Consider the following 27,361-nt stretch of genomic DNA (forward strand, 5'->3'; position numbering starts at 1 on the left):
GCAGAGGTTCCCCCTCCCCTCGCTGGCCTCTAAGGCTTTGCAGGGACCATTTGAGCATGTGCGGTGGCCATTTTTTATATATATATATATATATATATATATATATATATATATATATATATATATATGGCTGCTGAAAACAAAATAGCTGCCATACAAGCTCAAATGGCCTCTGCAAGGCCTGGCATGGCCTAGGACCTCACAGAGGCCATTTGAGCATACACAGTGGCCATTTTGTTTTCAGTGGCCATTTTGTTTTAATTTTTAAAAATGGCGCCCCCCTTCAAGTGGCTGCCTGCTCTACTCTAGATACACCCCTGGTTGCAAGTTGATGTTAAAGGTATGCCCCTAGTTGCACGTTGTTGCAAGTTGATGTTAAAGGTATGCCCCAGTCCAAAAAAAGGTTGAAGGTGACTAGATACTAGAAGAGGCAAGCAGGGCAATCTGATATCCTCTTTCCTTCCTGTACCACTCACCTTCCCTCTCCCTCATCCCACCTGTTACGCATAAGGAACTAGGGAGAACCTCTTGCCACCAGTACACTTCAGGGGCCAAGCCTCCTTCATCTTCCCCCCACTCACAGATTAATTGCTGCGTTACCAGAGAATTCTGGATTCTCTGTGCTCTGGGAGTAACTATCCTGGAAGAGGAGAAAGGCTGTTGGTTTAGAGCAAGTTTAGGAGATGAATCCTAGTGTACCTGGTATACAGAGGAACAGCTAGTGATAGTGGAACATTTCAGGAAAAATGGTTTCCCAGGAATTGCAGAAAAATGACAGCCAAGGGAACTAGATTTATTGCTCATACAAGAATAGCAGGTATCATATGGTCACACAGTGTTCTGAGTTGGACAGAGACAATTACTGCTTGCATCTCAATGTTTAAATAAAAAAAGAGCCACTGAACTCCTTCCCCAAAGTATCACTTTGCAGAGACTCCAGGTTTGCTGGTTCTTCTGATCTTGGTGTCTCCTCTTGTTCTGCTTAAAACAATACAAAACAAAACCAAGAAAGACCTTAAGTGAAAAAATACTCCCGTTTAGATGAAATGGTCTTCAAGTACACTGATCCCAGTTCCCTACTTTCTAAAAACCATCACCATCTCCAAGGTGGCAGTTATTATTTCTAGAGCATCTTCAGTAATAGTCACTAGACACTGCAGAGATGACAGAATAAAAGACATGGGCCCTGCTTGGATGACCTAGCATCTGTCTTGACAAAATGTCTGGCCCCAATCCAGCCCGCGACAGTAATGTTATTGTTATGAATAATAAAAAATAAATTACTGCCGCGGGCTGGATTGGGGCCAGACATTTTGTCAAGACAGATGCTAGGTCATCCAAGCAGGGCCCATGTCTTTTAATAATAACAACCTCCTAACTGCCCTGAGCCATTTTGGAAGGGCGGTATATAAATCAAATAAATAAAAATAAATAAAACAAATAATAGAAACAAAGGAAAAGCTTAAGAGATGGTTACAGAAAAATACAGTGAGAGATGTTGGGTACACTTAACATTCAGGAGACAGAGATGACACCAGTGTCTCAAATGCCTGGCAACTATATTCCTCTTCACTTGTCCTAGGACCCACCCCAACTTTGCAACACCCCTGCCCCAACCACGCTGCTTGTGAACCTACAACGTTTGGGGCTTTTTTAGATTAGCAAAAAGGTGACTGAAGTGGGAGACATGATTGAAATTTATTAAATTATGCATGGTGTCGAGAAAGAGGATAGAGAATTGTTTTTTCCCTCTCAGGCAGCACTAGAACCAGGGATCATCCAATGAAATTGGTTGGCAGGAGATTTAGAATAGACAAAAGGAAGCACTTCCTCACCCACCATAGCTAAGCTCTATGAACTATGCAACGATGCACCATGGAAAGTGGAACATAGGAACATAGGAAGCTGCCACATACTGAGTCAGACCATTGGTCTATCTAGATCAGTATTGTCTTCATAGACTGGCAGCAACTTCTCCAAGGTTTCAGGCAGGAATCTCTCTCAGCCTTATCTTGAAGAAGTCAGAGAGGGAACTTGGAACCTCAGATGCTCTTCCCAGAGCGACCCCATCCCCTAAGGAGAATATCTTACAGTGCTCACATGTGGTATTCAGATGCAACCAGGGCAGACCCTGCTTAGCAAAGGGGATAGTACATGCTTGCTAACACAAGACCAGCTCTCCTCCAGAAAATGGTAGCTTTCTTATAGGAAATAAAATAAAGTGTGCCATCAAGTAAGTGTCGACTTCTGGTGCCCACAGAGCCCTGTGCTTGTCTTTGGTAGAATACAGGAGGGGTTTACCATTGCCAGCTCCCACCCACACAGTATGAGATGATGCCTTTCAGCATCTTCCTATATTGCTGTTGCCCGATACAGGTATTATGCCCATAGTCTGGGAAACATACCAGCGGGGATTCGAACCGGCAACCTCTGGCTTGATAATCAAGTCATTTCCCCACTGCACCATAGGTAGTAAGGGAGATCAACTGTCCCTATCCAGCCCAGCATAGCATCTCTCCAGTGGCCATTGACGCTAAACCATTCTTACACTAGGTTAGAGGCCCAGGAAGAAACTGGAGTCTTAATAATCTGATTTTTCAGGACAAAGAGGTGGTAAAAAGAATAGAAGTTAATCTGAGGGCCTGTTTTGAATAGAGATTTCTGATGTTGTGGTTGGGAAAGCAGTAATCAATGGAAAATTAACAGCAATGGCTAGTTACCAAAATAAACAAATAAGCAAACAATAAAATAGAACTGCCCAGGGACTTGCGTATGGGGTGGTAGAAAAATGTGACAGACAGACAGACAGACAGACAGACAGACAGACAGATAGATAGATAGATAGATAGATAGATAGATAGATAGATAGATAGATAGATAGATAGATAGATTAACTGAATTCAATTTGTATCAAATGATAAGGCAGTTCACATGTTCACAATTAGGGTAGATGGAGCCTTCTGTCCTAGTCTGGGAGCTGGGGATGCTCCTGTTTTGTGATTGTGTGTGAGTTCAAAGCAAGGTAGAAGACTCTGTGGCAGTGATCATATACTAAGCAGAGGTCTTTAGAGGAAAAGCTGCCCAACCCAGCTGCTGCTTAGCACATAGGAAAATAGGAAGCTGCCACATACTGAGTCAGACCATTGGTCTACCTAGATCAGTATTGTCTTCACAGACTGGCAGCAACTTCTCCAAGGTTTCAGGCAGGAATCTCTCTCAGCCTTATCTTGAAGAAGTCAGAGAGGGAACTTGGAACCTTCTGCTCTTCCCAGAACAGCTCCATCCCCTGAGGGGAATATCTTAGAGTGCTCGTACTTCTAGTCTCCCTTTCATATGCAACCAGGGCAGAGCCTGCTTAGCTAAGGGGACAAGTCATGCTTGCTACCACAAGACCAGCTCTCCTCTGCACATGATCACACGACCGGTGCCTCCAAGCTTGTCATTAACTCACACATCATTACACAGCTCCCAGACTAGGGCAGGAGGCTTCTCCAACCCTAACTATAATCATGTGAACTGCCCTACTGAATCAAAGGATTAAATATTTGAAGGAGGGGGGAAAGAGTACAGAAGGTCATAAAAATTAGATGTCTTTCAAAAGATTCTGGACAGAACACGAGAGATAAGGCTGAAAGCCTCTGGTGCGCAGTGTATGAGTTGCGCTCAAAGAGTGCAGTCTGCCCCTCCCCTCAGTAGTTGGGATGTCTTCAGGCGCTACTGGTGGCTAGTGCCACCATGAGAGAGACAGTAGGGGAACTGGTCAAGGGTTATTCCCAGACAGATGTGTAGGGGCAGACACATCAGGGAGTGCACATTGCGATGCACAAGAGATGGGACCAGGGCCAGGTCATTGTGTGTTCCTTCCCCCTTTCCCGGGCATGACAAGACAGCAGAGTAAGCTCTGCAGCCTGGGAACTGGGGCTATTATCAAGACAGCATATCGGCAGAAGGACTGGCTGGTCAGAGCAGTGGCTCCTGAAAGTGGCAGGAAAGAAAAGTGCCACCAGCTGCTCCAAGAGAAATCAGATGACCTGGGGAACCAGTAGGGTTCCTCCTGGCCATATGTAAAAAATCTGCCAAGCATGGCTCCCCAGTCTGAGCTTCTTGTTGGTGAGAGACGGTGCTAAACAGACGCTTGCCTTGTCCCTGACCACCTTCCCGTCTTAGACGACGTCATCTGCTTCTGGCCCTTGGACCCGTTTGCCCACACCAGAAACTGACCACCAGCCTGCCTTAGCCAGTGGCATCTGCCTCTGGGCTTTGGATCTTTCTTGGCCTGTTCTAGAACATGACCAACCACAGCATTCACAGCAGAGCCTGCTGGACCCTGACAAAATGGAACAGCACCTCTGGGGGAAGGAGTGTGCTGCACTCTGTTTCCTGAGATACATTGGCTTTTTGCCCAGGCATTTATTTGATTCTCTGCTGCTGCTCTTTATAGTCTGTATTGCTTTTATGCTTTTGTTTTAAAACTTTAATCAGATTTGTTTCATTTTTCCCCACTTAATATTTTAATTGTGTCTTTTTTACCATCTCGTGTTTAAATTTTTTGCTGTAAACCGCCTTGGGATTGCTTTAATGAAAGGCGGTAAATAAACAAACAAACAAACAAACAAACAAATAAATAAATGGCCCATTTCTAAACGGTGGAGTTCACAATGTAGCAGGCATGTCAACTATTTAGGCTTATATTGCTCCATGGGGCCTTGGGCCTTTTGGTCATGGGAGAGTACATTCTTTGGGGATTTTGTAGAGACTGACAGCAGGCAGAGTTATAACTTGGTAACCCAGGTAGATCTCTAATTCAAAGCAGCGATTCCTCATATTTATTATACTGTTCAATAACCCACCCAGTAGGTGTTTGCAGAACTAACAATTTGTATTATGTTTCAGGGTGGATTTCATCTCAGCAGTAAAGCTGAAGTAACTAGATCGCCCTCTGATCCAATTTCCCAGTGACCCCTGAAGTACTGGCGTACAGAGCAGGGTAGATCCCCTCTAAAACACTGCAAGAACATCACAAGGGTATTGTCCCCATTTCACAAATGGTTCAATAATATCTTCCCCTTCTCAAGGATTGCAGGCGACTTACCCACTGGGCAAACACTGGAACCTGTTGGAGCGGCCTCATCTACTTCCTTTGGAGTATGCAGGCTTTCAGCTTCCACAAGAGAGACAGAAGTCTCCACTGGGGGATCTGGCGTGATCTCCACTTTCTCCTCCAGTGAGGCCACTGGTGGCTCATGTGTCTCCTCTGCTCCCGCTGGCTGCTGTTCTGCCTCTAGTTCTGGAGCCTTGCGCTGGCCTCGGCCTCTCCCAGCTCCTCTTCCCCGCCGTGCCTGTTTGCTCGTCTTCTGGACTCTGTCATAAGACACAAAGGCATTAAAGCAGGACTGCACAGCTTCAGCGGTGGTTGGACTACATCTCCCATCTTCCCCAGTGGCCAATAGTACAAGATGATGGGAGGTGTAGTCCATCGTCTGCAGGAGGGCCAATGTTGAGTGGGGCCGTGGGCAGGCGGTTGGGGGGGGGAAGGCTGGTTAAACTCACCATCCCCCCACCATCCACCAATGCCTGACTGTTGCTGAGGGCGCAGAGCACTCTCCCAGACGATTCGTACTGCATGGCTCAGCACAGAGCTCCGGAGGCCAGGACTGCATGTCTTAGCCTCCAGATATCCCACAATGCACCACACGACACGTGTAGTGTGTTGGGGGATTCCCCCAGGAGACGAGCACTCTAGGCACCTGTCTCTGTGTCCCCTGGGGCTGAACGTCGTCACAGCAGACACACGATTCTGGAGCCTGGGTTAAGGACTTGCTTGAGCCTTGAACCCTGGCTAAGAGCCTGGTTTCAAAGCTGGGCTAAGTGGTACTGCCCAGCCGGGATTGGGCCTAATCCCAGAACTTCTCACACACAGCTTAACCCAGGTTGGGCTTCCCTAGCCTGGTTTAGGGTGTGTGTGAGAACAGCCTCAATGGGTTACTCTGCAGTGCTCTGTTCACAAGGACATTTGTGGAAATTGGTGCTTACTCCCCTTTCATTTCTTTGAATTCTCCCTTTAGCGCCTAACGATAATTCAGCTTCTGTGATCATCATTATCATTTATATAGTACCTTTGTAGCATTACATAAGATGTTGGAATTTATGTACATATAGATTGTCTTTCTTCTTGCCACTGATGTATTGTATGGATATCTGTGTATAGGCTTGGGGTAGAGTTTAGAATGTTCATGTCAGTCATCAGTTCTGTAGACTGATTGCTCAGTTTGTATTTCTTACTGGATGCTTGAGACTAGGATGATCTTTCACTGAGAGTAAGACTGTTCTTTATTAATTGGTCATAGTTAAAGTAATAAACCTTAGGGACTTTGTTCAAGGAACTTAACAAGCCTCAGATTCCGCTCGGTTACACTCTGCTATTTATTTATTACACTTATATCTTGCTTTTTCTCCAAGGAGCCCAGAGCAGTGAAGATGGTTATGTTTATCCTCACAACAACACTGTGAGGTAGGTTACGCTGAGAGATATGTGACTGGCCCAGAGTCACCCAGTGAGTTTCGTGGCTGAATGAAGATTTGAACTCAGGTCTCCCCAATCCTAGTCCAACACTCTAACCACTACACCACACTGGCTCAGTCGCTACATAAGCAGGGCAGGGCTATGTGTATACCAGTTCTGTGAGAACCCGCCAAAAGCACAGAATGTGTATTGGGTGAGAAATTCCGGAGGATTTCAAGGTCAAAATACATAGTAAAATTGCAGCTGAATGTGTAACATTAGCCCTTGGAGAGAGGTGCTTGTCGGCAGAGAGAGGCAAAAGGTACTTAACCCTTCCCCTGCAAGCCACTCCCTACAACCTCCCCCTATATAACCCCAGATGCTTCCCACCCCATGGAGCGTGGGCCACACTTTTGTCAGGCAAACAGGAGTTCAGAACACTGGTGGGGGGTAGTTTAAAGGGAGGGGGAGGGTGATCATCTAATTTCCTTTATCACGTCTCTACTGCAAAGCCTCAGCTCCCAAGGGCACATTGCAATGGAGAAGCGATTGTCAGGCTATCATATCATTACATGTGGCTGCAGTGGAACAGATTTCCGCCATAAACTGTGGGTCTGACCCTGAGCTTAGAAAAAAGAAATTAAAGAAAAACAAGTTTCTAGCCTGCAAATATATGCTTGGAAGCATGTGGGCAATACCTGGGGAAATTCCAGAAACAAAAGAGGTCACTGAATACAATTTCCAGTGGTTGGAAACAGGGCTTCAAACCCGATATACCTGCTTGCTCCTCCCTTTGATGGTTAGAAGTAGAATTCATTATACACACTAGTATCAAAATTGCAAAATAAATCATTCAAAATGCAATGACGAAGCTTTGCTTTATTTGTATAAGTTACACATTTTTGCAGAATTCAGCTTTTCTAGGCACAGAATTTGAACTTCCAGGGTGCAGAAGCTTATATTTTGTGTAGTGCAGTACACATTGCTCTGAAAAGAAATATCCCCACATCAAGGAGTATACAAACTAAAATGTAATGAGGTAGGGGTGTGTGTGTGACAAAAGGAGGAGGAGAGGGAATGGCATGATGGCAAGGAAACAGAACATCAGAGAGGGAGGCAGCATGGGAGAGGTCAAGGTAACAAAGGGAGGGAAAGGGCCATCACTCAGTGGTAGGACATGCCCTTTGCATGCAGATGGTCCCAGGTTCAGGTTCTGGAATCTCCCGGTAGGGCTGCAAAATACCTCTCTCTGTAACTCTGAAGAGCTGCTATGCTGTTATTTAATGTAGACAATACTGACTGTACTGATGTGGATGGACCACTGCTCGCCTGACACAGTACAAGGCAGCTTCATGTGAATAAATGCCTTTATTTATTTATTTATTTATTTATTTATTTATTTATTTATTTATTACCTTTTATATCCCGCTCTTCCTCCAAGGAGCCCAGAGCGGTGTACTACATACTTAAGTTTCTCCTCACAACAACCCTGTGAAGTAGGTTAGGCTCAGAGAGAAGTGACTGGCCCAGAGTCACCCAGCAAGTCTCATGGCTGAATGGGGATTTGAACTCGGGTCTCCCCGGTCCTAATCCAGTACTCTAACCACTACTTTCAGTAGGGAATGAAGGAATGGGAAGAAGAGACAGAAATAGCCCCACTTAGATGCTCTGGGCGGGAGTTCCAGGTATAAGGGGCAGCAAGTGGGAGGAGATGGTCTTGTGGTAGCAAGCATGAATTGTCCCCTTTTCGAAGCAGAGTCCACCCTGGTTGTATGTGAATGGGAGACTAAATGTGTGAGCACTATAGGATATTCCCCTTAGGGGATGGGGCTGCTCTGGGAAGAGCACTTGCATGTTTGCATGCAGAAGGTTCCAAGTTCCCTCCCTGCCATCTCCAAGTTAGGAAAGACTCCTGCCTGGAGCCTTGGAGAAGCCGCTGCCAGTCTGTGTAGACAATACTGAGTTAGATGGACCAATGCTCTGACTCGGTATAAGGCAGCTTCCAATGTTCCTATAAGTGAGTCTTTTAAGAGAACCAAAGCACAAGAAATATGTCTACTCTCATAACCTAATATTTACAACCTTACTTGTAACATTTGCTCCTCCTGCTGCCAGGGGCGTAGCTATAATTGAGCGAAAGGGTTCAAAGAACATGGGCCCCCAGCTCCCGAGGCCCTCCAGCTCCACTCCTCCCTATTTTCTTCATTATCTCCCTCACTCTGAGGGGCTGCCAGAGAGAGGGATGAACACGGGCCCCCTATCCCCTAGCTACGTCCCTGCCTGCTGCCATTCTCAGCCACTCAGATAAAAGGACTCTGCTCTTTTAATAAAGGTAAAGTGTGCCGTCAAGTCGATTTCGACTCCTGGCGCCCACAGAGCCCTGTGGTTTTCTTTGGTAGAATACAGGAGTTGTTTACCATTGCTGCCTCCCACGCAGTATGAGATGATGCCTTTCAGCATCTTCCTATATTGCTGCTGCCTGATATAGGTGTTTCCCATAGTCTGGGAAACATACCAGCGGGGATTCGAACCAGCAACCTTCTGCTTGTTAGTCAAGCATTTCCCCACTGCACTACTTAAGGTGGTAGGGGTCTCTTAGTAGGACTTCTTAATTGTGGGTAACTTCAACTTATTGTTGTGTGACTAAAGGAGCATTGTCTTGTTTCTGGATTGGAGTAATAGATTCTAGTAATTTCAGTGACTGACAAACAGAGCAAGGATGTACCATTGAAGTAAGAGGACAGCCTAGTTATCTTCTACCTTACACCAGTTTTTACCAACTTGTGTGTAACATAGAGTTCATATATACTAAATAGCTATGGGCGGAGGAAATGTTTCTTACTGGGGCAGAGATGTATTTCAGCACATTCCCTGTATTTGGAGCATGTCTTCATCGTGTGCATGTGTGTGTGTGTCAGTGTATACTTGTACAATGAAAATTTTCTCTCAACTTTCCTGCTTCTGTTTGTATTTTTAATGGGTTTTTTGGTCATTTTTTGGTGTTTTATAATTTTTATTGTTCAACTGATTTTAAAGTTTTAAATGTGATTTTTATAGAGTTTTATTGTATTTTACCTTTTGTAAACTGCCTTGGGATGTCTTATGAAAGGCAGTATAAACATTGAACAAATAAATAAATAAATAACAGAACTTCCCAACTAACTGCACTGGTGCAGCGCAAAAGTGGCAGCTTTTACCTCCTTCCCCCTCCCCAGGAAGCGCTTATGCCATCTGAATATATCCCTGAGGGTTGTGCAGCCTTTGGAGACATATTTTTGGGTGACACAGAGGGCTTTCTGGGGAAGGGCATCAAAAATTGCCACTTCCCTGCTGCACTGGGTCAGTAAGTTGGGAAGCTCTCTTGTTGCCCTGGTGCATCCTTGCTCTAAAGTGTTGTTATTCATATAGAGAACTGTCATATTCAGAGTCATGCACATACAAAGGGAATGAAACAGATTGCTCTGCCTGCCTCCAAAATAAAATATTATTTGGTCATCATCCTAATTTACCCCAGAACCCACTGGTGAGTGTCTTTTTCCTCCGCTTCTGCTTTTCTTTTTCTGAGTAGCTCTCGGTCTCTCAAACGGCGTGTGACGACAACCTCTGCAAGAGCAAAGTAACCATCAGCGCAGCACAAGAGTTACAGTAGTAAGACAGTATCAACACTCCAATCTGTGGAAAGTAAACTCCTAATAGACAATTGCAAGCCTCGATGAATCATTTCAGCCAAGCATAAAAACGCTTTTCAGATGACCACATGAAGTGTGAACACATATGTGGAGGAGAGCAGCATCACAGCAGAGGACTCCACTCCCTCAGCTCACACGTATTCAGCTGGTCATGTGAACAGACCCTACGGCACATGCAAGCCGTACATGTATGGGCTTCTCTGCACAATCAGGGATACTTCTTTTGAAGGATACGTGGACATGTGTACAGAGTCTATATATAAATCATTTGTATGCAATAATAATAAAATAAAATACTAATAGTAAAGAATATTTATATACCACTTTTCAACAACAACAAACCTTCTCAGAGCAGTTTACATAGCAAAAGCAAAAAGAAGCTTGTTCCCTATCCAGAGAAGCACCAAGGTAATTTTGGAGCCTGAACCTAAAGGCCTTTGGAGCTCTCCCTCCACCCCCACCCCCACCGCAAGTTAAGCATCATCACCTTACACACACACACACACACACACACACACACACACACACACACACACCCCATTACACACACAGTGTTTTTCACACATGGGTTCTTGAGGGCACAAACAGCAACTGAACTCACAAGAATGTAAGAATACAAAACAGCTATATTTATGCAAACATATTCCCACCCCACATATATATCTTTCCCCACTCCCCTCTCTGCCTCTAAAGCAGAGGTCACACTCGGCCACACGGCACAGGTCACAGTCGGATGCCTGGAGCCGCACCAGCAGCAGGGGCAGATTAATCTTTGGGCTGCCCCGGGGCAAGAGTAAGGGGGCTTGGGAGGGGGAGGGAAACTTAACTCTGTTTTTTTTTTAACCTTGAAAAATGCCGCTTGTAGTGGTGGAGGTTCTGCCCACCTGCTATCATCACAGGAGATGAGGTTGGGCACTGAAGGACGGCAGCAAAAGAGGTCCTCCTCAAGCCCGGCTTACTTGCAAATGACACAGAGCAGGCGATTTCGGGCCTCTGTGCGTGCACGCACATGCGCAAAGGCCCGAAATCGCCCACTCTGTGTCATTTGCGAGTAAGCCAGGTTTCAGGGAGGATCTCTCTTGCTGCCATCCTCCAGTGTCTGACCTCATCTCCTGTGATGATAGGAGGTGGGCAGAGCCTCCGCCACTACACAGCAGCATTTATAAAGGTAGGAAAAAGGAATTAAGTTTCCTTCCAGATGCCGCTCCCCAAGATTTGCCGACATAGGTGGCTGCCTATATTGCCTATGTGGTAATCCGCCATTGGCCAGCAGCATGGCAACCACACCACCCAGGAGAGACTAAAGATGATTTGGGGGGCCCCAGGGGGTGTGGAGGCCCTGGGCTTCAGCCTGGAAGTCCAGGGGTACCCTATCCAAAGGGGAACACAGTCTACAGTGAAACATGAGGGAGACACCAACAACAGCCACTGGAGAAAGGGATGCTATGCCGGTATGAATAGGACCCGTTTCTCCCCACCCCTCTGTAAAATATAAGAGAATCACCACTTTGAAAGGGACACTCTGCCCAGTCAGTTGGCATTTGGTGATGTGACCGACACATGTAGGCTTGGAGTTGAACCTGCCAAGGCCATCCCTCTTCCCAACCCATCCCACCCCACCCCACCCCACGTATTCATTGTACATGAGGGGCTTAAAGATTTCAAGGGATCGAGGTACCATTTAGTGAAGGAAGAAAGCAGTGAGTTGCCCCTCACCCTCTGATTCAGATCATTGTTGTTATTCCTATGGAACATCCACATCTCTGATTATTATGAGGTAAAAAGTAATCCCAATAAATGCTCTTAAAATCCTTTGCTTTTTGGTGATTCAGTCTTGAGTAGATCTATGGAGAGCAGCAGAGCTGTAGCTATAATTGAATAAGAGGGATGAGGAGAGCCAATGTCCCTGGGCCCCTGAGGGAGAGCGGCCCCCACTAGCTGGGTGGGTGACAATTTGTTCTTTGCTCTCTCCCTCATGCTTCTTCTCTGAAGACAAAGGTGGAAGGCCTAGGGACAGTCAATCTTCACTTTTTGTCTCAGGGCTCACCCCAACCTTCCTCTGTCCTTGGGAAGCAATAGTATAAATCAGAGACTTGAGAACTCTTCTGTTTTTGCAATAATTGAGGGTGCAAGCATCTGAAAGATTACAATACATGGATGGTGAATTGTGCTTGGCATGATGGGTCATACGTTGTGCAGACCTGGATTGAGAGATACATGACACGCTGTTGCAGCAAATTGCTTCCATAATGAGTGAAGGGTTTAAATGTGTGCTTGGGTGCTCTGGTTCTTATTTTCTGACTCCTTCCTTCCACTTCTTCAGAATCCACTTCACAGATGAATCAAGATTCTCGCAGCTTCATTGTTAAACAGTGAGTGACATTAAATCTGTCTCTCAGGCAGGGGCATAATGAGGTTCTTGGTGGCCAAGGGACAAAGTCAGGCAGGGGGGCCCCAGCATGTGTGAAAAGTACGCGAGCCCCAGTGCCCAAACCATGCCTTCTTCATATGTGAGCCCCCATATTAATTACCTCTGGGGGTGGGCTTCGGCACCGCTGCACCGTTGCCCCTGCCACTACTTCACATCTTCGCCGCCAGGAGAGCGGCAGCGGTGGGTGGGCTTCTCCCTGGCTTCCCCCCACTCCACTACTGGCTGGCGCGCAGGCTTCCCTTATTCCAAACAGCACTTCTGCACTGTTTGAGTATGGAGACCCTTGCATGCCATGACGTCACAGCATGCGACGGTCTCCATACTCAAACGTGCAGGTGTGCTATTTGGAGGAAGGGAAGCCTGTGCACCAACCCATAGAAGAGTGGGGGGGGGATCTGCCCGCCGCCTCCCCCCTGCTGGAGAAGATGGGAAGTAGTGGTGAGCACAGCGGAGTGGTGGGGATGATGGTGTGGCAGGGAAAATTCACAAGGAAGGACTGCCCTGGGGGCTCTTGGGGGCCTTTCAAGCCATGTGGGCCCAGGTGCAATTGTCCCCGCTTGTCCAATGGAAGCTACGCCCATGCTTTCAGGCTTAACCAGGAAGCTCACCGGATACAATTCATATATGTATTATGTATTATGTATTAATTATGTATTGTGTATTGTGTGTGTGTATTTGTGTGTTGTGTGTGTACTGTAAGGTGTCAGTTCACAGCTGTGGTATGTAGGGAGGGAGGGTTAAAACATTCTCCTTCTGTTGTTTTTGCACTAAAAATTGACCCCCTGAAGTAGGTATTTGCCCCCAAACTGACTGCAAATATATAGTCACAGTGAAAGTGACTGTATTTGTTCAAGCTTGAATTGAAATAATTTCCTTTCATTACTCATTTACTAATTAACTTAGAAAGGCTAGAAAGATTTTGCTATCACCAATTACTGCTGTTGTGAATTGTTGCTGTGCTGAACACTGAATACTGTGCTGTGTTCAGTGATACACTGCACACTGATACACTGAAGCTTTGCAAAGAATTGTCACAGACAACTCATATTTCACAGCCTTTTGATCTCTCTGTTTTTACATTTCCCCCTGTATATCCACACGTACTGTATATATGCCAACAGAGGATAAAACAAGAAGTAGATTCTTGTCCACTAAAGTTTCTGCAGCAATAAATGTGGTAGCCTTTAACATACTACATGACTATTTTTTTGTTTGGCTGCAACAGAGCGCCCCTTCTGGAAAATGAAAGCAATGTCTTTTTTTAAAGTTCGTTTCAGCATATAGACTACTCTATCCAAATGCTCAGAACATATTACAATAGATTAAAACAGAAGCTACTTCAAATTTTTCATATTGAAACTATATCAAAATTAAAAAATTGTCAATTAAACAGCTAAGCCACAATGTTAATCTGCCCCAATCTTACTGGCTAACCCGTATATCCCAAAGGGCAAAACACACAAGAATGTCTTCCAAAGCTTTCAAAAGAGGTTTATGCTCTGGTTTTGGTGAGTTTCCAAGCATCTCATAACTGTGGCGGAGACACTTTGCTGTGTGTTGTTATTGTCTAAACATGGTAAAGCAAAAAGGCACTTTGAAAGTGGTGATTCTTTTATATTTAGCAGGAGGAAAACAGCTCCTTGTCCTGTCCTGTTCCAGCACAGCATCCCTTCAGTGGCTGTTGCTAGTAGAAACATATCTACCCTGTGTTTCTTTTTAGATTTGTGAGCTCTTTTGGGACAGGGAACCATCTCATTAATATATTTCTATGTAAACTGCTTTGAGAACTTCTGTTGCAGAGTGGCATATAAATATTTGTTGTAGTAGTAGTGATGGAAGGAACTGATAAAGGACTCTCTAGAGCCACTTTAAAGATTGGCAGGATGCATGAGGAGATGGCAGTTTCTTGGGTATATTTGTTCCATGCCATGTTTGGCCTTATCGATCAAGTTTCTTTATCAACCAATATCTTTTAATTGTCCTCAGAAGACGCTATGAAGCCAGTGCAGAAACCTGAGTCAATATACTCCTGCTGTCTCACACCCATTATGTGTGAATTTTCTAATTCTGCACCAGCTGACCATATTTAATTACTAGCAACCCAATGAAGAGCACATGCCAATAGTTTAGCTTTTCACAGCAAGTATGCACACTGCTAAAGAGGTAAGCTGCTTTCCAAACCGGATTGCTTCTTCAGCACATGGTGGAAACGCCAAAGAAATTGCTGCCTCTTTAGCATTCACCTACATTCAGCATTCTCTTATTTTAATGGTGGCACTGGCAAGCAACCATGTGAAAGTACTTTGGAGACTACAGTGGGTCACCAGATGACAACTAAAGAATCCCTGATGGAGAGGAACCAGTCAAGTCACTTGTGGGAGACCTCAGACAGCCCCTCATGCTGGTTAACTGCAGTTCTGCTTCAAATATTTAATTAGTTACTCACACTTGTCTAATTAATAATAGCTTTCAGTTCTTTTAACATGTAGAGGGCTGGACATTTTATTAAGATGCCAGTGGTAACTATTAACATTGTCCATGGCAATATATATCTTATATTACATTGTTACTACTGAAGCTCCCTTTTTTTAATTAAAAAAATAAACTACTAATTGAACTTTTTAATCAGCAGTGTTAGGGGTGCAGACAAGACAAAAGCTTGAGGAGCAAGTCCTCACTTAAATTTTTTGATGGGAGATGAAAAACCCTTTTGGGCGGGGAGATATGGGTTGTTAGGACTGGTGGGAGGAGTTCAGTAAAATAGAAGGGGGTGGGGACTCCTCAGATCCTTAAGGTGGGGGATGTATGCCCCTGGGCTCAATTGTTATTTAAAAATTAGTCCATTGGTTTTAAATTCTATAAAGAAGGAACTGGCAATTGTAAAAAAAAACAAAAAACAAAAACCACTTTTCCAAGCATGAGCCATCTTGTTTATATGTGTATGGGTTTATTCAGTCTCCTTCTATTTCATACCCTCCAACAGTTCACAGCCAAAAATAGGGACACAGCATGGATCACTGCCTGAGCACCCTCTGCCCTCACATCCAGAAATTACACATTGCTGAAGGTCTCTGACATGTTAAACTGACCATGAGAGTACTTATACAAAACGTTGAGAACCTTCAATCTCACCATTGAGCTGAACTTCTTACAGAAAGGTGGCAACTCACATACATGCAGCCACATTTGCTATCTGCAGAGTGTTGCACTGCCGTTTTGGGTCCAGACTGGTGCTTGTAAATGCAGATACATTTAGAGTAAGAGAGAGGAGCTACACATAATTGGGCAAACCTGGGGAGCCTCAGAAGGCTAATGTGGGATTAGGCAGAACTTTTGCAGGGAGAATTGGCAGTGGGGGAGGGATGCTTAACCAACACTCAACAATTCTTCCCTGCACATTTCTTTCCTTCCCTGCACCCAGGGGCGTAGCTATAATTAAGCAAAAGGGTTCAAAGAACATGGGGCCCCAGTTCCTGCGGGCCCTCCAGCTCCATCCCTCCCTATTTTCTTCATTATCTCCCTCACTCTGGGGGGCCGCCAGGATGAACACAAGCCCCCTCTCCCCTAGCTACGCCCCTGCCTGCACCATTTTAAACACAATATCTCCTAGAATAGATGCCCTCTGCTACTGGAAATACGTTTGACAGGGGAAATGGCCAGTGGGTGGGGGAGCCATTTGCAGGAGATAATCAGCAAACATGGGAAGGGTAAGCACTTCCCCTCTCACCTACCAGTTCTCCCATACATATGTCCCCTATACCCACATTACTTCAGCGAACACAGCTTTGGAAATATGCATCTGCAAAACTAACATGTAGTTCCACCCTAAGATCAATTTGTCCTCCATTCAGAGAGTTGACTTCACATGAAGAGGGATTCCACTTTTTCCATGGAAGTGGTTTGAACATATATTTACTGCCCTGAAAACATGTACTTTGTACAGCAAATGTGTATTCAAACTACACTCACGATGCAATCCTATGCATGCTTACCCTGCGGATAAGCCACACGGAATACAGTGAGACACTTAAGAAAACTTGCATAGGATTGGGCTGTTACATTGTCATGGCTATCTTCACACTTTTAGAACTCCAGAACTGAAACCTGAAGAATTCTACTACATACTAACAAGAGTTTGGAAAGGTATCCCCAATGCTACCACCACACACACACACACACACACACCCCAACAAAACACCACACAACATGTTGCCAAAAGGCAAAGAGTTTTCCTGTTCAGGGGCAAGCACCAGAAAATAGACAGTGTCCCAGGAACAGTTGACATGAATATCCCTTGGCACAACAGCAGATCTTTATCTATTAACATATTCCCCTTCCCAAGAATAGGCTTTGTTACCTGATGTTGCATACTCCTCAGTAGTGGCCAATGGCTGCTGTGGGTTTCCAGAATATGAATGGTCCTTTTCTAAGCTCGCCATTTGCAATGCTTTATTTGTATATTTATAGGTATATATACATATATAATGGAGTTTAGCTCTACTGTGGAGTCATCTGAAGCATCTGGCCCTATAGCACAAAATGTGAGTTCTAGAAAAAAGAAAGAAAGAACCAGACTACCAGTACCCGCCCAAAGTGTCTTATCTGTCCTGGACACTGGTATGTTAATACTATTTTCTCTTATCATGCTCCAAAGGTGTTTAAATTCCTGCTCACAGACTGACATATCCCTGTCCAAATATGAATATGTTTTTCCTCTTCAGCAAGTATTGCTTTGCTTTCTCAAAACAATCCATTGAGCTATATACAAAGAAAGTTAGTCATGATTAGGTCCCATTGAAATTCATGGGACTTAAGTTGGGCACAGCTCCTTGATTTCAATGGTGCATGGTCATGAATACAACTCATTATTTCTCACACCTTTTGAGCACAGGACCCCTTCCTAAAGATTCCTGAGCTCAGTAGAAAGCGATACTTGTGGCAGGCTCTCAAGCGGCCCTCTCTATGCAGCTTTTCTCTTTAAAAAACCCAAAACAAAGCCATCAGACTTTATATGCATCTGTGAGTTTAGATGGGACTAAGCCAATAGGCTGAATATGTTATAGACAATATTCTAGGCAATTTCCATTAGCATCCTACAAACATGTTATCTGGGACATGGTAAATAGCAATTCCCCATATAATAATTAATTCATTTTTCACCATGTAAAAAAAATAGGGGGAGTTACATTGGTGGCTTTTTCGCACTGAAAGTTGAATGAATTAGTCCTTAGTAAGATAAATACTGGATACATTTTGTATGAATGGGCTGGTAGCCACCAGACCAGGTGATGTCCAAGTCATCATAATAGCATTTCCTGATCCATGAACCCTAATTTCTGGTTGCTTTCCCTTTTCTCTTAAAACTATGTTATTTGACTGGAAATGTTCCTTAAGAAAATGTTTGCTTTCAGTAAACTTCCCTCAGCATCGGTACTCCTCCCCACCCCTGTCCTTTAGACACCTCCCTTGTGCTTTATAAAGATTATTTTGCTGCTCTGGAAAGGTGGGGCCGAATCTAAAAGTCATGTTGGGAGCTAGCACACCTCCTGCCTACTGTGATAGGCAAGGGAAGGCATTCACTCATAATTCGAAGTTTACACTTTTCACTTGTTAATGGGAAACTTTGGTGACCCCCTTCATCCACCAGATATATTTGCCTGAGCTTGCTGGGCGCCTCAGCAGTCCTCGTTGATGAAAAGGGTAGGGGGAATCTTTCTGGGCCCCTGGGGAAGAAGGGTCCACTGGCTGGGTGAGAGTTTGCTCTTTGCTGTCCCCCTCACACTGCTGAAGAAGGGAGGGGGCCAGTGTTCCCTCTCAAAGGGATTCCCAGATGTTGTGGACTACAACTCCCATAATCCCCATGCAAAAGCCATTGCAGCTGGGGATTCTGGGAGTTGTAGTCAACTACATCTGGGAATCCCTGTTAGAGGGAACTCTGGAGGGGGCAGGAGCCTATCTTCACCTTTTGTCCCAGGGCCCACTCCACCTTGCTACACCTCTGTTCCTTTTCAAATTATTTCAGTTTTCTACCACACAGGGAGCCTTCCAGACTAGTTTGAACTGAATGTTGCCTATGAGTCCACACCAGAAGCTATTCAAGAGAGAACCTTCAGAATTGGCAACCCTATTCAAATTCTAATCAGAAGCCCTATTCAGATATTGTGCTGTACATGTGTTCAGGTAGCTGTACACATGTACATGTTGTGTGAATGACTGTACATGTGTTCATTTAAAAAGTGAAGATGGGTACAGGTCCCTCAAATACATGGTACAGATAGAAGTATACTGTTCTATGTTCATTCAGTGTAACATATTAATAACTGTACCTAATGGCACAGCGGGGAAATGACTTGACTAACAAACCAGTGGTTGCCAGTTCGAATCCCCATTGGTATGTTTCCTATGGGAAACACCTATATCGGGCAGCAGCGATATAGGAAGATGCTGTAAGCCATCATCTTATACAGGAAGATGCTGAAAGGCATCATCTCATACTGCGCAGGAGATGGCAATGGTAAACCCGTCCTGTATTCTACCAAAGACAACCACAGGGCTCTGTGTGCGCCAGGAGTCGACACCGACTCAACAGCACACTTTACAGGAGGACCTTGCTATTCGTGGGTCCAGCATTTTTGCATTACATTTTTGATGGTTGCAGTTCTAATTTTCAAATGTTATCTATATCTATATCTATATCTGTTTCAACAAATAACTTACAACATCAAAACTTGCCTTTGTGATACCTAGCAGAACCTTTGAGGCAAAAGTTAATGGAAGTGTATGGTTTGAACAGAAAACTAGATTTTGTCAAGAAGAGAGATAACTAGACAGCTGGAAGAATGGAAAGTCAATTCCTTGTCATTATTAACCATTTTTATAGAGGCAAAGCAAGATAACATATCCCTTTTAGAAGTTAAATAAGTTCATCAGTGGTCATATTAATAATTCACAGTCAAATATAAGGATGACATTATCCTAGTTAGGTGAGATCACCTGAGTATAACATCACATTATTAAGAGATATTTCAAATTCTGCTTGGGAAAATTTTTTGGTGGCCCTGAGTTCTCACTTTTGAAATGGAAGAGCAAATTAGAATGGCAAGTTCCAGTCACTAGTAAACCTTTTGATTTTATTCATTTATCTAATGCTATTCCTGCTGGCTGGAACATGATCGTCATCATATTTATTTATTGAAAAGATTTGTACCTCATCTTTAAACCATGGTCTCACAAGGCATCTTACAGGGAGATAAAAGTAAAAATACAATAATAAAACACTATAAATACCTTCTTCTTCCCAGGGTAGTTGGTGTAAGTTGGCCCTAGGAGAAGGAAGTGTCCCTGTGAGGGGGAAGGGGAAGGGACAGTTCACCTGGAGCACAGCAGGGTGTTTTTCACATCGCAGGCTTTACTACGAGTTTACTGCTACTAGGCTTGTCTGTGAGTTCAAAGTTGCCTCTCAAAACCGATGCAAAAAGTGGGTTTTTTAACCCTGTATATAAATCGGGCTCCGTTCCAAAGTCCAATGAAAAACCCGAATCATGTGTAAAGTGCTCCCAGATAGCATGCAGGGACTTTGGGGTAAATCTGGCCAATATGTGAATGCACACCCTCCATTCCGGAGGAGATGCAAGCAAAAAGCCCTGTGTGAAAAACACCCTGGTGCCTGAGTATGGTTGTCCTCATTTACAGAGGTGTACCTAGGCAATTTTGAAGCCTGGACCTAAAGGCTTTTGGAGCCCCCCCGCCCCTGCCCACAAATTAAGCATCATCATGCTCGGCCTAGCAACCACACCATCTGGGACAGACTAAAGAGGATTGGGGGAGCAGGGATTGTGGAGGCCCTGGACTTTGGCCCCGAAGTCCAGGGGTAAGAGCACCTCTGCTCATTTATGAGAAGGGAGTAGAAAACTCTCCTCCATAAGGCCTACATTAATTGATACTGCAGTGTACTTATATGGTAAATATCAGTAGCTGCCAATCAAATCTTTGCTGAGGACCAGGCAGTGTTTAGATGTGGCTGTTCAACAATGAATAACTATTGTGTCCTTCCTCGTGTTCTACATAACCACATTTATGTGTGCATGTGGGCTTTTCGCTGCCTTTGTGGTCCTGATGGCCATATTTAATATTACAGATAGGGACAAACTTGGCAGAACAAATGTGGACGGCAGCTTAGTGTTAGCACAAGCCAGCCCTTTATAGGAGCACCTATAGAGGTTAGAACCCTTAGAAGGCGTTCTGAGATCTTCTGTGTGCAAACTACATAGCCTACCACTGAGTTAGTACTTCAAATCTTTCATTTGTTTTCCCATGCAATGTGCACAGGAAATATAAAAATAGAAGAATTTTAGTCTTGAGGTCCTACAATTATTTTAATTTTTAGGTCTTCTGAAGTTCATACAGAATGTATGATAATCTAAAATTTAGCTAAAGCACTGTGAAATAGCGAAAGGAGCCACTATACACATTCACATGAGGCCTACCAAAACCCTTAGGCAGTGAGAGCAAGAGTTGTTGAGTTATCCTTACAGCCTGCGGAAAGCTGATAAATGTACATTGCAACCCTGACTCAGCAAAAATATTCAGAGGTGACTGGCCAAACCAGATAATTTTCCCTTCCACCCCTTTGAACAGAGTCATACTGCTCTCTGTGCCCAGCAGTGTGAACCAGAGAGTTACGAAAACAGAAACACCACCTAATTTATTAGGTCTCTCTCTCCAAAGAAGCCCATTCATGCAGATGTTTGTATGGTCAGAAGTCTCTGGTTGTAGCAGTTATTTAACTATATCTGGCAATTGCGACAGTCAGCCTCACTTCAGTCCTCTCCCTGTGCTGCATGGAGATTTACCAGAGTGAGCAAGGGAGCCGGTTCTGACCAAAGTATAAAGAGAAGGCTGGAATTTAGATTTCTGGCTGACCATAGCACCCATTGGAACCACGGGGTATCAGAGTTTATTTCTAGCTTGGCTCCATTTTGGGGATCACTTCTGAGAACCAGAGTGGGGGAACATGCATTATTTGTCTGGTGGAATATTTTGAGTTTCTGTATTGTCCTCTTAGATTATATATAAAAGCTGAAAAGAGGAAGAGTGTTAATGAATTTCTTAATTCTTAACATGCAAACAGCACTCCTTTGAAAATAATTTGCTAATAATTAAAACTATATTGTTATTAGTGAGGTATAAATTACTATGGGCATAATCCAGCCAAAATTAAGCTCTTCTAAATCCCTTTGAATTCAACTAGATGTGAGCTAAGCATATTAATCCACTGAATACAGGACTAATAAGCTTAAATTTGCTCTGCTGTGCACAAGTTGATCTTACTAAATTGATCAGTTAGCTCAGCAAACTCATGGTCCCAGCATTTGGGAAGATTATATGGGTTGTGGATGCAGGGCACACTTACAAGTTAGGACCCAGGGAGAGAACAGGAGTTAGGGTTCCTTCTTTCCTGAACCCACTCAGGCTGTTCCTGTTCCTAATAAGGCTTCAATTTCCAAAACTGGAACCAAGTCCAGCTTGGTTGGGGAAAAGGTTTAAGAGGGCCTACAGGAAACATTTGTAAGGGAGAACTGGCAGGAAACTGAAGGATTAAATGTCCCTCTCCTGCTCATCAACTTCCCCTTGTAAATCCCCCCCAGGCCCTTTCCTTGCATTAACATTGCAATGAAAGAATAGGATTGGGAAGAACGATGTTTCCTACAAAGCCCCTTAGCATCAGGAGTGATGGATCTCCTCACCCTCACTACCCCCTGAAAACACAAATACACAAACCGCCTCAACTTGCATTTCTACTGCTAATAATACAGCATGTCCTGCCCTGAACTCCAGAAAAGAGGTTTTCATCCACCATTTAGCTGTGAAGATCTATGTTATCCAAAATTTAAGATAGTAACAATACATAGAAAAAAGACTAAACAATGATGTAAAGATACATTTTTTTTGTTTTTAAACCTTGCACATGCTTAAATATCAGCCCTTGATATAAATGGCATTAGACCTTTAAAATGCTTAACTTTGGGTAGATTTTGCCTTGATAAACATAGTAAGGTCATTCACATGACCTCTTACCTGGATGGAGGACAGGGCAGGTGCGTAGGCAGGCTCCTCCCTCCCTCCCCACAGATGATCAACTGAGACAGAAATCATCACCGATCGCATGCCTACACACATGCTGGGTGGCAATCGGCAGAGTGTCGGTGGAGGGGGAAAGCTTGCACTGGGTCCTCCATGGACTCAGAATGCAGCACGCAAGCAGCAGAGCAGCTCCTTTTAGTATTGCAGCCACTCCACTCTGCTCCACAGTGGCTGCTCTTTCTCCCGGCTTCCTTCCAAAAATGGTAGCTGGCCGGTAGGAAGCCCAGTAACCAGGGTGCAATTGTGCACACGACTGCTTACCGAGATAATAGGTTTGTTTTACCTCAGTAAAGCCCTGGGTAGAATTGCTGAGAGCAGTAGGAGCAGAGGGCTCCTGGCACTTCAAATGACACACACGGACATGAGCCCTGTTAGCATGTTGTGTTAAATCGATGTGCAATCTGTGCGCAGTGTATGCACATAGTTCTTTACCTGTTATGTTAAACGCATGTACAGCAGACAGCAGTGCACTTCCTGTCTGTATCCTGCATTCAGAGGGCCTGTACCCAGGTTCCCTTTTTAAATTGATTTATTTATTCTCACAAACACATGTACATGTATAGACATTTGACCATACATACAACCTAATGCCTGAATAGGGCTAGAGTAGTGTTGTAGCCAAAGCCTCACCTGCTCCCCATCACACTAATATGTGCTCAGAAGGCCCCCGGCAAAGATTCCATATCTGTGTGTGACATTCAGTCCACAGCAGCTTAGAGGCTTTCTCTGGTGCGGTACCTCCGTTGCAGGGCAGCTCGCTGCAGTTGCAGTTGTAGGGGAGTAACAGCAGGAGAGAGGGCATGCCCTCAACTCCTGCTGTAGGCTCCCAGGGGGATCTGGTGGGCCACTGTGCAAAACAGGATGCTGGACTAGATGGGCCTCCTTGGGCCTGATCCAGCAGGGCTGTTCTTATGTTCTCTGTTTAGCTGACTGGTGAAAGCTTTCTCTGTTTACCAGGCCATTTCAGGGGGCTCGAGTGATTAACTTTATCTAGGCTGGTATTTTGTCACAGCTTATTTCATTTATTGCTTAGGTGGTTTTTAAAAATTGGGTGAGGATCAGGGGCATCGCAATAGTTGGACGTGAGGGAACCAATGTCTGGGGCCTGGGTGGAGCTGGGGCAGAGGGGGACGCTGGTGGCTGGGCAGCATCTTGCTCTTCGCTCTTGTAGGAACTTTGTGGTATCATCTTATCTGCATAGGAGTGACTCCAGAGAAAAGGTGTGTGGAGAATATACAATGTTTGTATTCCTTTGGCCTCAGAAAGAATTTGTTGGCCTACCCTGTGGCCTACGATCTGAGGTATTTTCAGATTATCTCTCTATCTGAACACCACTGCTGCAGGTCTATGCCGGATCCAAAACTTAATATGCACATTAAGTCTCTCTTGCATGTTCACATAGCTTTACCTGCATACTGAAGTCTGGTCAGCCCTTGCTCTGTCCTCTCCACAAGAAGTGGAATGTACAGTGATGCCATTCAATAGCAAGAGCATCCCCTGCTGGGCAAACAGGAATACTGCCACAGAGCACAACTTTGAGTATTATTGCTGGGTAAACCACAATATATACAACTATGGACCAGGCTAGACTAGGCTCAAGCACACTTTTGAAGGCTCCCTCTGGTCCCTATTTTAAAGTTGTACCTGGCACTGAAGTTACACTCAAACATCCACACCATAGATTTGTTTAAGGGCATTATAATATTAGCATTTTTTTAATTTTCAACCCCCTTCCTAATGATCCCAAGCATGGAATTTTGCCTTTTTCACAGCTGCCACGCATTGAGTCAACACTTGCAACAAGCTGTCAACCACAACCCCCAAATCTCTCTCCTGGTAAGTCACCGACAGCCCAGACCCAGTCACCTCAAACTGACCCAGAAGCTCAGTTCAAATGTGGGTATATGCTCAATATCCTCCACCATGAAGACATATGCAAAGAACTCATTTAGCTTCTCTGAAATCTCCATATTCTCCTTAGTAATTATTTTCGCATCGTCATCTAAGGGTCCAACTGCCTCCCTGGCTGGTTTTCTGCTTCTGATATATTTAAACAAGTTTTTATTTCCCTTTACACTTTTAGTTTCTCATACAGACCTCCTGTATGAGGAACTATACGTGTCAAGTGATGCAGTGGGGAAATGACTTGACGAGCAAGCCAGAGGTTGCTGGTTCGAATCCCACTGGTACATAGGAACATAGGAAACGACCATATACTGAGTCAGACCATTGGTCTATCTAGTTTAGTATTGTCTTCACAGACTAGCAGCGGCTTCTCCAAGGTTGCAGGCAGGAATCTCTCTCAGCCCTATATTGGAGAAGCCAGGGAGGGAATTTGAAACCTTCTGCTCTTCCCAGAGAGGCTTCATCCTCTGAGGGGAATATCTTGCAGTGCTCACACATCAAGTCTCCCATTCATATGCAACCAGGGCAGACCCTGCTTAGCTATGGGGACAAGTCATGCTTGCTGCCACAAGACCAGCTCTCCTCTCCTAAGAGAGGAGTTCATACTATGGGAAACACCTATATCAGGACTATGGGAAACACCTATATCAGGCAGCAGTGATATAGGAAGGCATCATCTCACACTGCGCGGGAGATGGCAATAGTAAACCCCTCCTGTATTCTACCAAAGAGAACCAAAGGGCTCTGTGGTCTCCAGGAGTTGACACCGACTCAACAGCACACTTTACTTTACAGGAAGACCTCGCTATTCGTGGGTCCAGCATTCATGGATTTGCCTATCCACAGTCAGGTAATTAGCACCTGACCTCGGTATACGCGCGGGAAACCCAGTTAATAAAGAGTTAAACCCGCGTATCTGCGGGTCGAAGTGGCCAGAAATGACCTCGGAGGTCATTTCCGGCCACCATTTTGATTGCTAGAGTGATTGGGAGCCATTTTATGGCTGAAACGGGGGCAAAGCTCATGATTTTTGGCTGGTTGTAAAGAGTGCTGTTGAGTTGGTGTCGGCTCCTGGTGACCACAGAGCCCTGTGGTTGTCTTTGGTAGAATTATTTTCAGCATCATTTTTGGCTGATTTTCGGCTGGGTTTCAGCATAGTAGGGCACTTGGGGGAGTCATCTGGAGGCAATTTGGGGTAAAACGGGCAAAACCCGTGTTTTTCGGCTAATTTTTTTGTACCTGGGAACATAACCCCTGATTCCCATTGCTCTAATGCCCCGTTATTCACGGATTCAGTATCTGTGGCTCCCCCATGGAATGGAACTCCCATGAATAACGGGGTTCTCCTGGGCGCTTTCCAGATTAGACCCTAAAACAGGGTCAGGACGCATCTCCGAAGTGTGCTTCCACACTTCTTGTGCTGTGACACTGCAGTCCTGACGCTGACCGCAGAGTGCCATTCATACGTTGGATGCCTGGTTTCGAATTTAATCGCTGCGATTTAGTGCTGTGACGTCATCCATCTGGTGTAAAAAAGGTGTCATTTTTCCAGGTGGTTAGTTTGCGAGAGACTGCTCCCCCTGCAGGTTTTACGTTTTGACTGCGATTTGCCTGAACGAAGCATTTAGCCGCTTTTAAGAGGCTAATCTGAAAAGTGCCCTGTGCTCACTTTTTGGATCCCTTATTGTCTCCTTACATTTATTTTGCCAGAGTTTGTTTCTTGCTGTTCTCTTCATTTGAGCAAGACTTCCATTTTCTAAAGGAAGTCGTCTTCACTTTTATAGCTTCCTGAACACTACTTGTCAGCCACATTGGCATCCTTCTGAACTTGGTGGTATCCAGTGTTCCCCCTAAGGCTTGCGCATGTGTGCACACACAGGTTTTTTTAACGTCCACTCAGTTCATTTTAGATCCTGCTCAGATTGAATCAGGAAGGTCTCCCTCTCAGTGCACATGCATGCACACTGCCTTGATGTTGCCGCTCAGAACAAAACTCATTCCACACAGAGATGGCAAGAATTAGAGGGAATACATTCCAACTGAGCTTCTATGATTGTGGGTTTAAATAAGCTCCATGCTTTCTGGAGTGATTTAACCCTCCTGACATTCCCCTTTCAGCTTCCTTTTTACCAGTCCCCTTATTTTTGAGAAGTTTCCTCTTCTGAAGTCTAACGCACCTGGATAGGGAAAATAGACAGGAAAAATAATAACCATACGGAACAAATCCAAGTTGGAAAAGACACATTCTGTTATCCTACACTATACTGTACCCTAACCAAGTTTCCACAAAATAGTTCTTGCAGTCAGCTCTCTCTCTCCATCCTGTAGTAGGCTTCTGTCTTCAGCTTTCCAGTTGGCCTCTCTCTTTTCCACAGCAGACCTTGCTCTCTCTCTTTGCCCAGCCCTGGCAGATTCAGCTCTCAGAACAATTTCAAAGCTCTCAGCTTCCTGACTTCTTTGCTCTTGAGTCAGTAGCGATTTTAGTTCTGATGAGTTTTAGTTTTCACTAACTCCTGTTCTAGCCACAGCCCTTTTTATACATTAAAACTGTCCACTCTTCTTTGAATTAACCAATCAGGGCAAACATAAGACTGACAAAAAAAACCTGTCAATAGAAGAGTTAGAACAGCAACCTTACAGGTGAAACTCGGAAAATTAGAATATCGTGCAAAAGTCCATTAATTTCAGTAA

The 27,361-nt window shown here is 44.6% G+C and overlaps 1 protein-coding gene across 4 annotated transcripts; it reads right to left on the reverse strand.

Annotated features, from left to right (window-relative positions):
- Positions 1-772: 772 nt before the first annotated feature.
- Positions 773-27,361, reverse strand: HEMGN (hemogen). Of its 4 annotated transcripts, XM_053302723.1 has the most exons (5): positions 24,174-27,361; positions 16,980-17,170; positions 10,012-10,105; positions 5,093-5,361; positions 773-981 (listed from the first exon to the last, which is right to left on the reverse strand). In XM_053302723.1, the coding sequence occupies exons 2-5, from the start codon at positions 17,059-17,061 to the stop codon at positions 881-883; spliced, it is 546 nt and encodes a 181-aa protein (XP_053158698.1). In that variant the 5' UTR covers positions 17,062-17,170; positions 24,174-27,361; the 3' UTR covers positions 773-880. The 4 variants fall into 4 exon arrangements, with proteins under 4 accessions (XP_053158698.1, XP_053158697.1, XP_053158700.1 ...); XM_053302722.1 differs by lacking the exon at positions 24,174-27,361 and having other exon boundaries at positions 16,980-19,800; XM_053302725.1 differs by lacking the exon at positions 24,174-27,361 and having other exon boundaries at positions 10,024-10,105; positions 16,980-19,798.

This window comes from Hemicordylus capensis, chromosome 2 (assembly GCF_027244095.1).
Source record: "Hemicordylus capensis ecotype Gifberg chromosome 2, rHemCap1.1.pri, whole genome shotgun sequence".
Classification (NCBI taxonomy): domain Eukaryota; kingdom Metazoa; phylum Chordata; class Lepidosauria; order Squamata; family Cordylidae; genus Hemicordylus; species Hemicordylus capensis.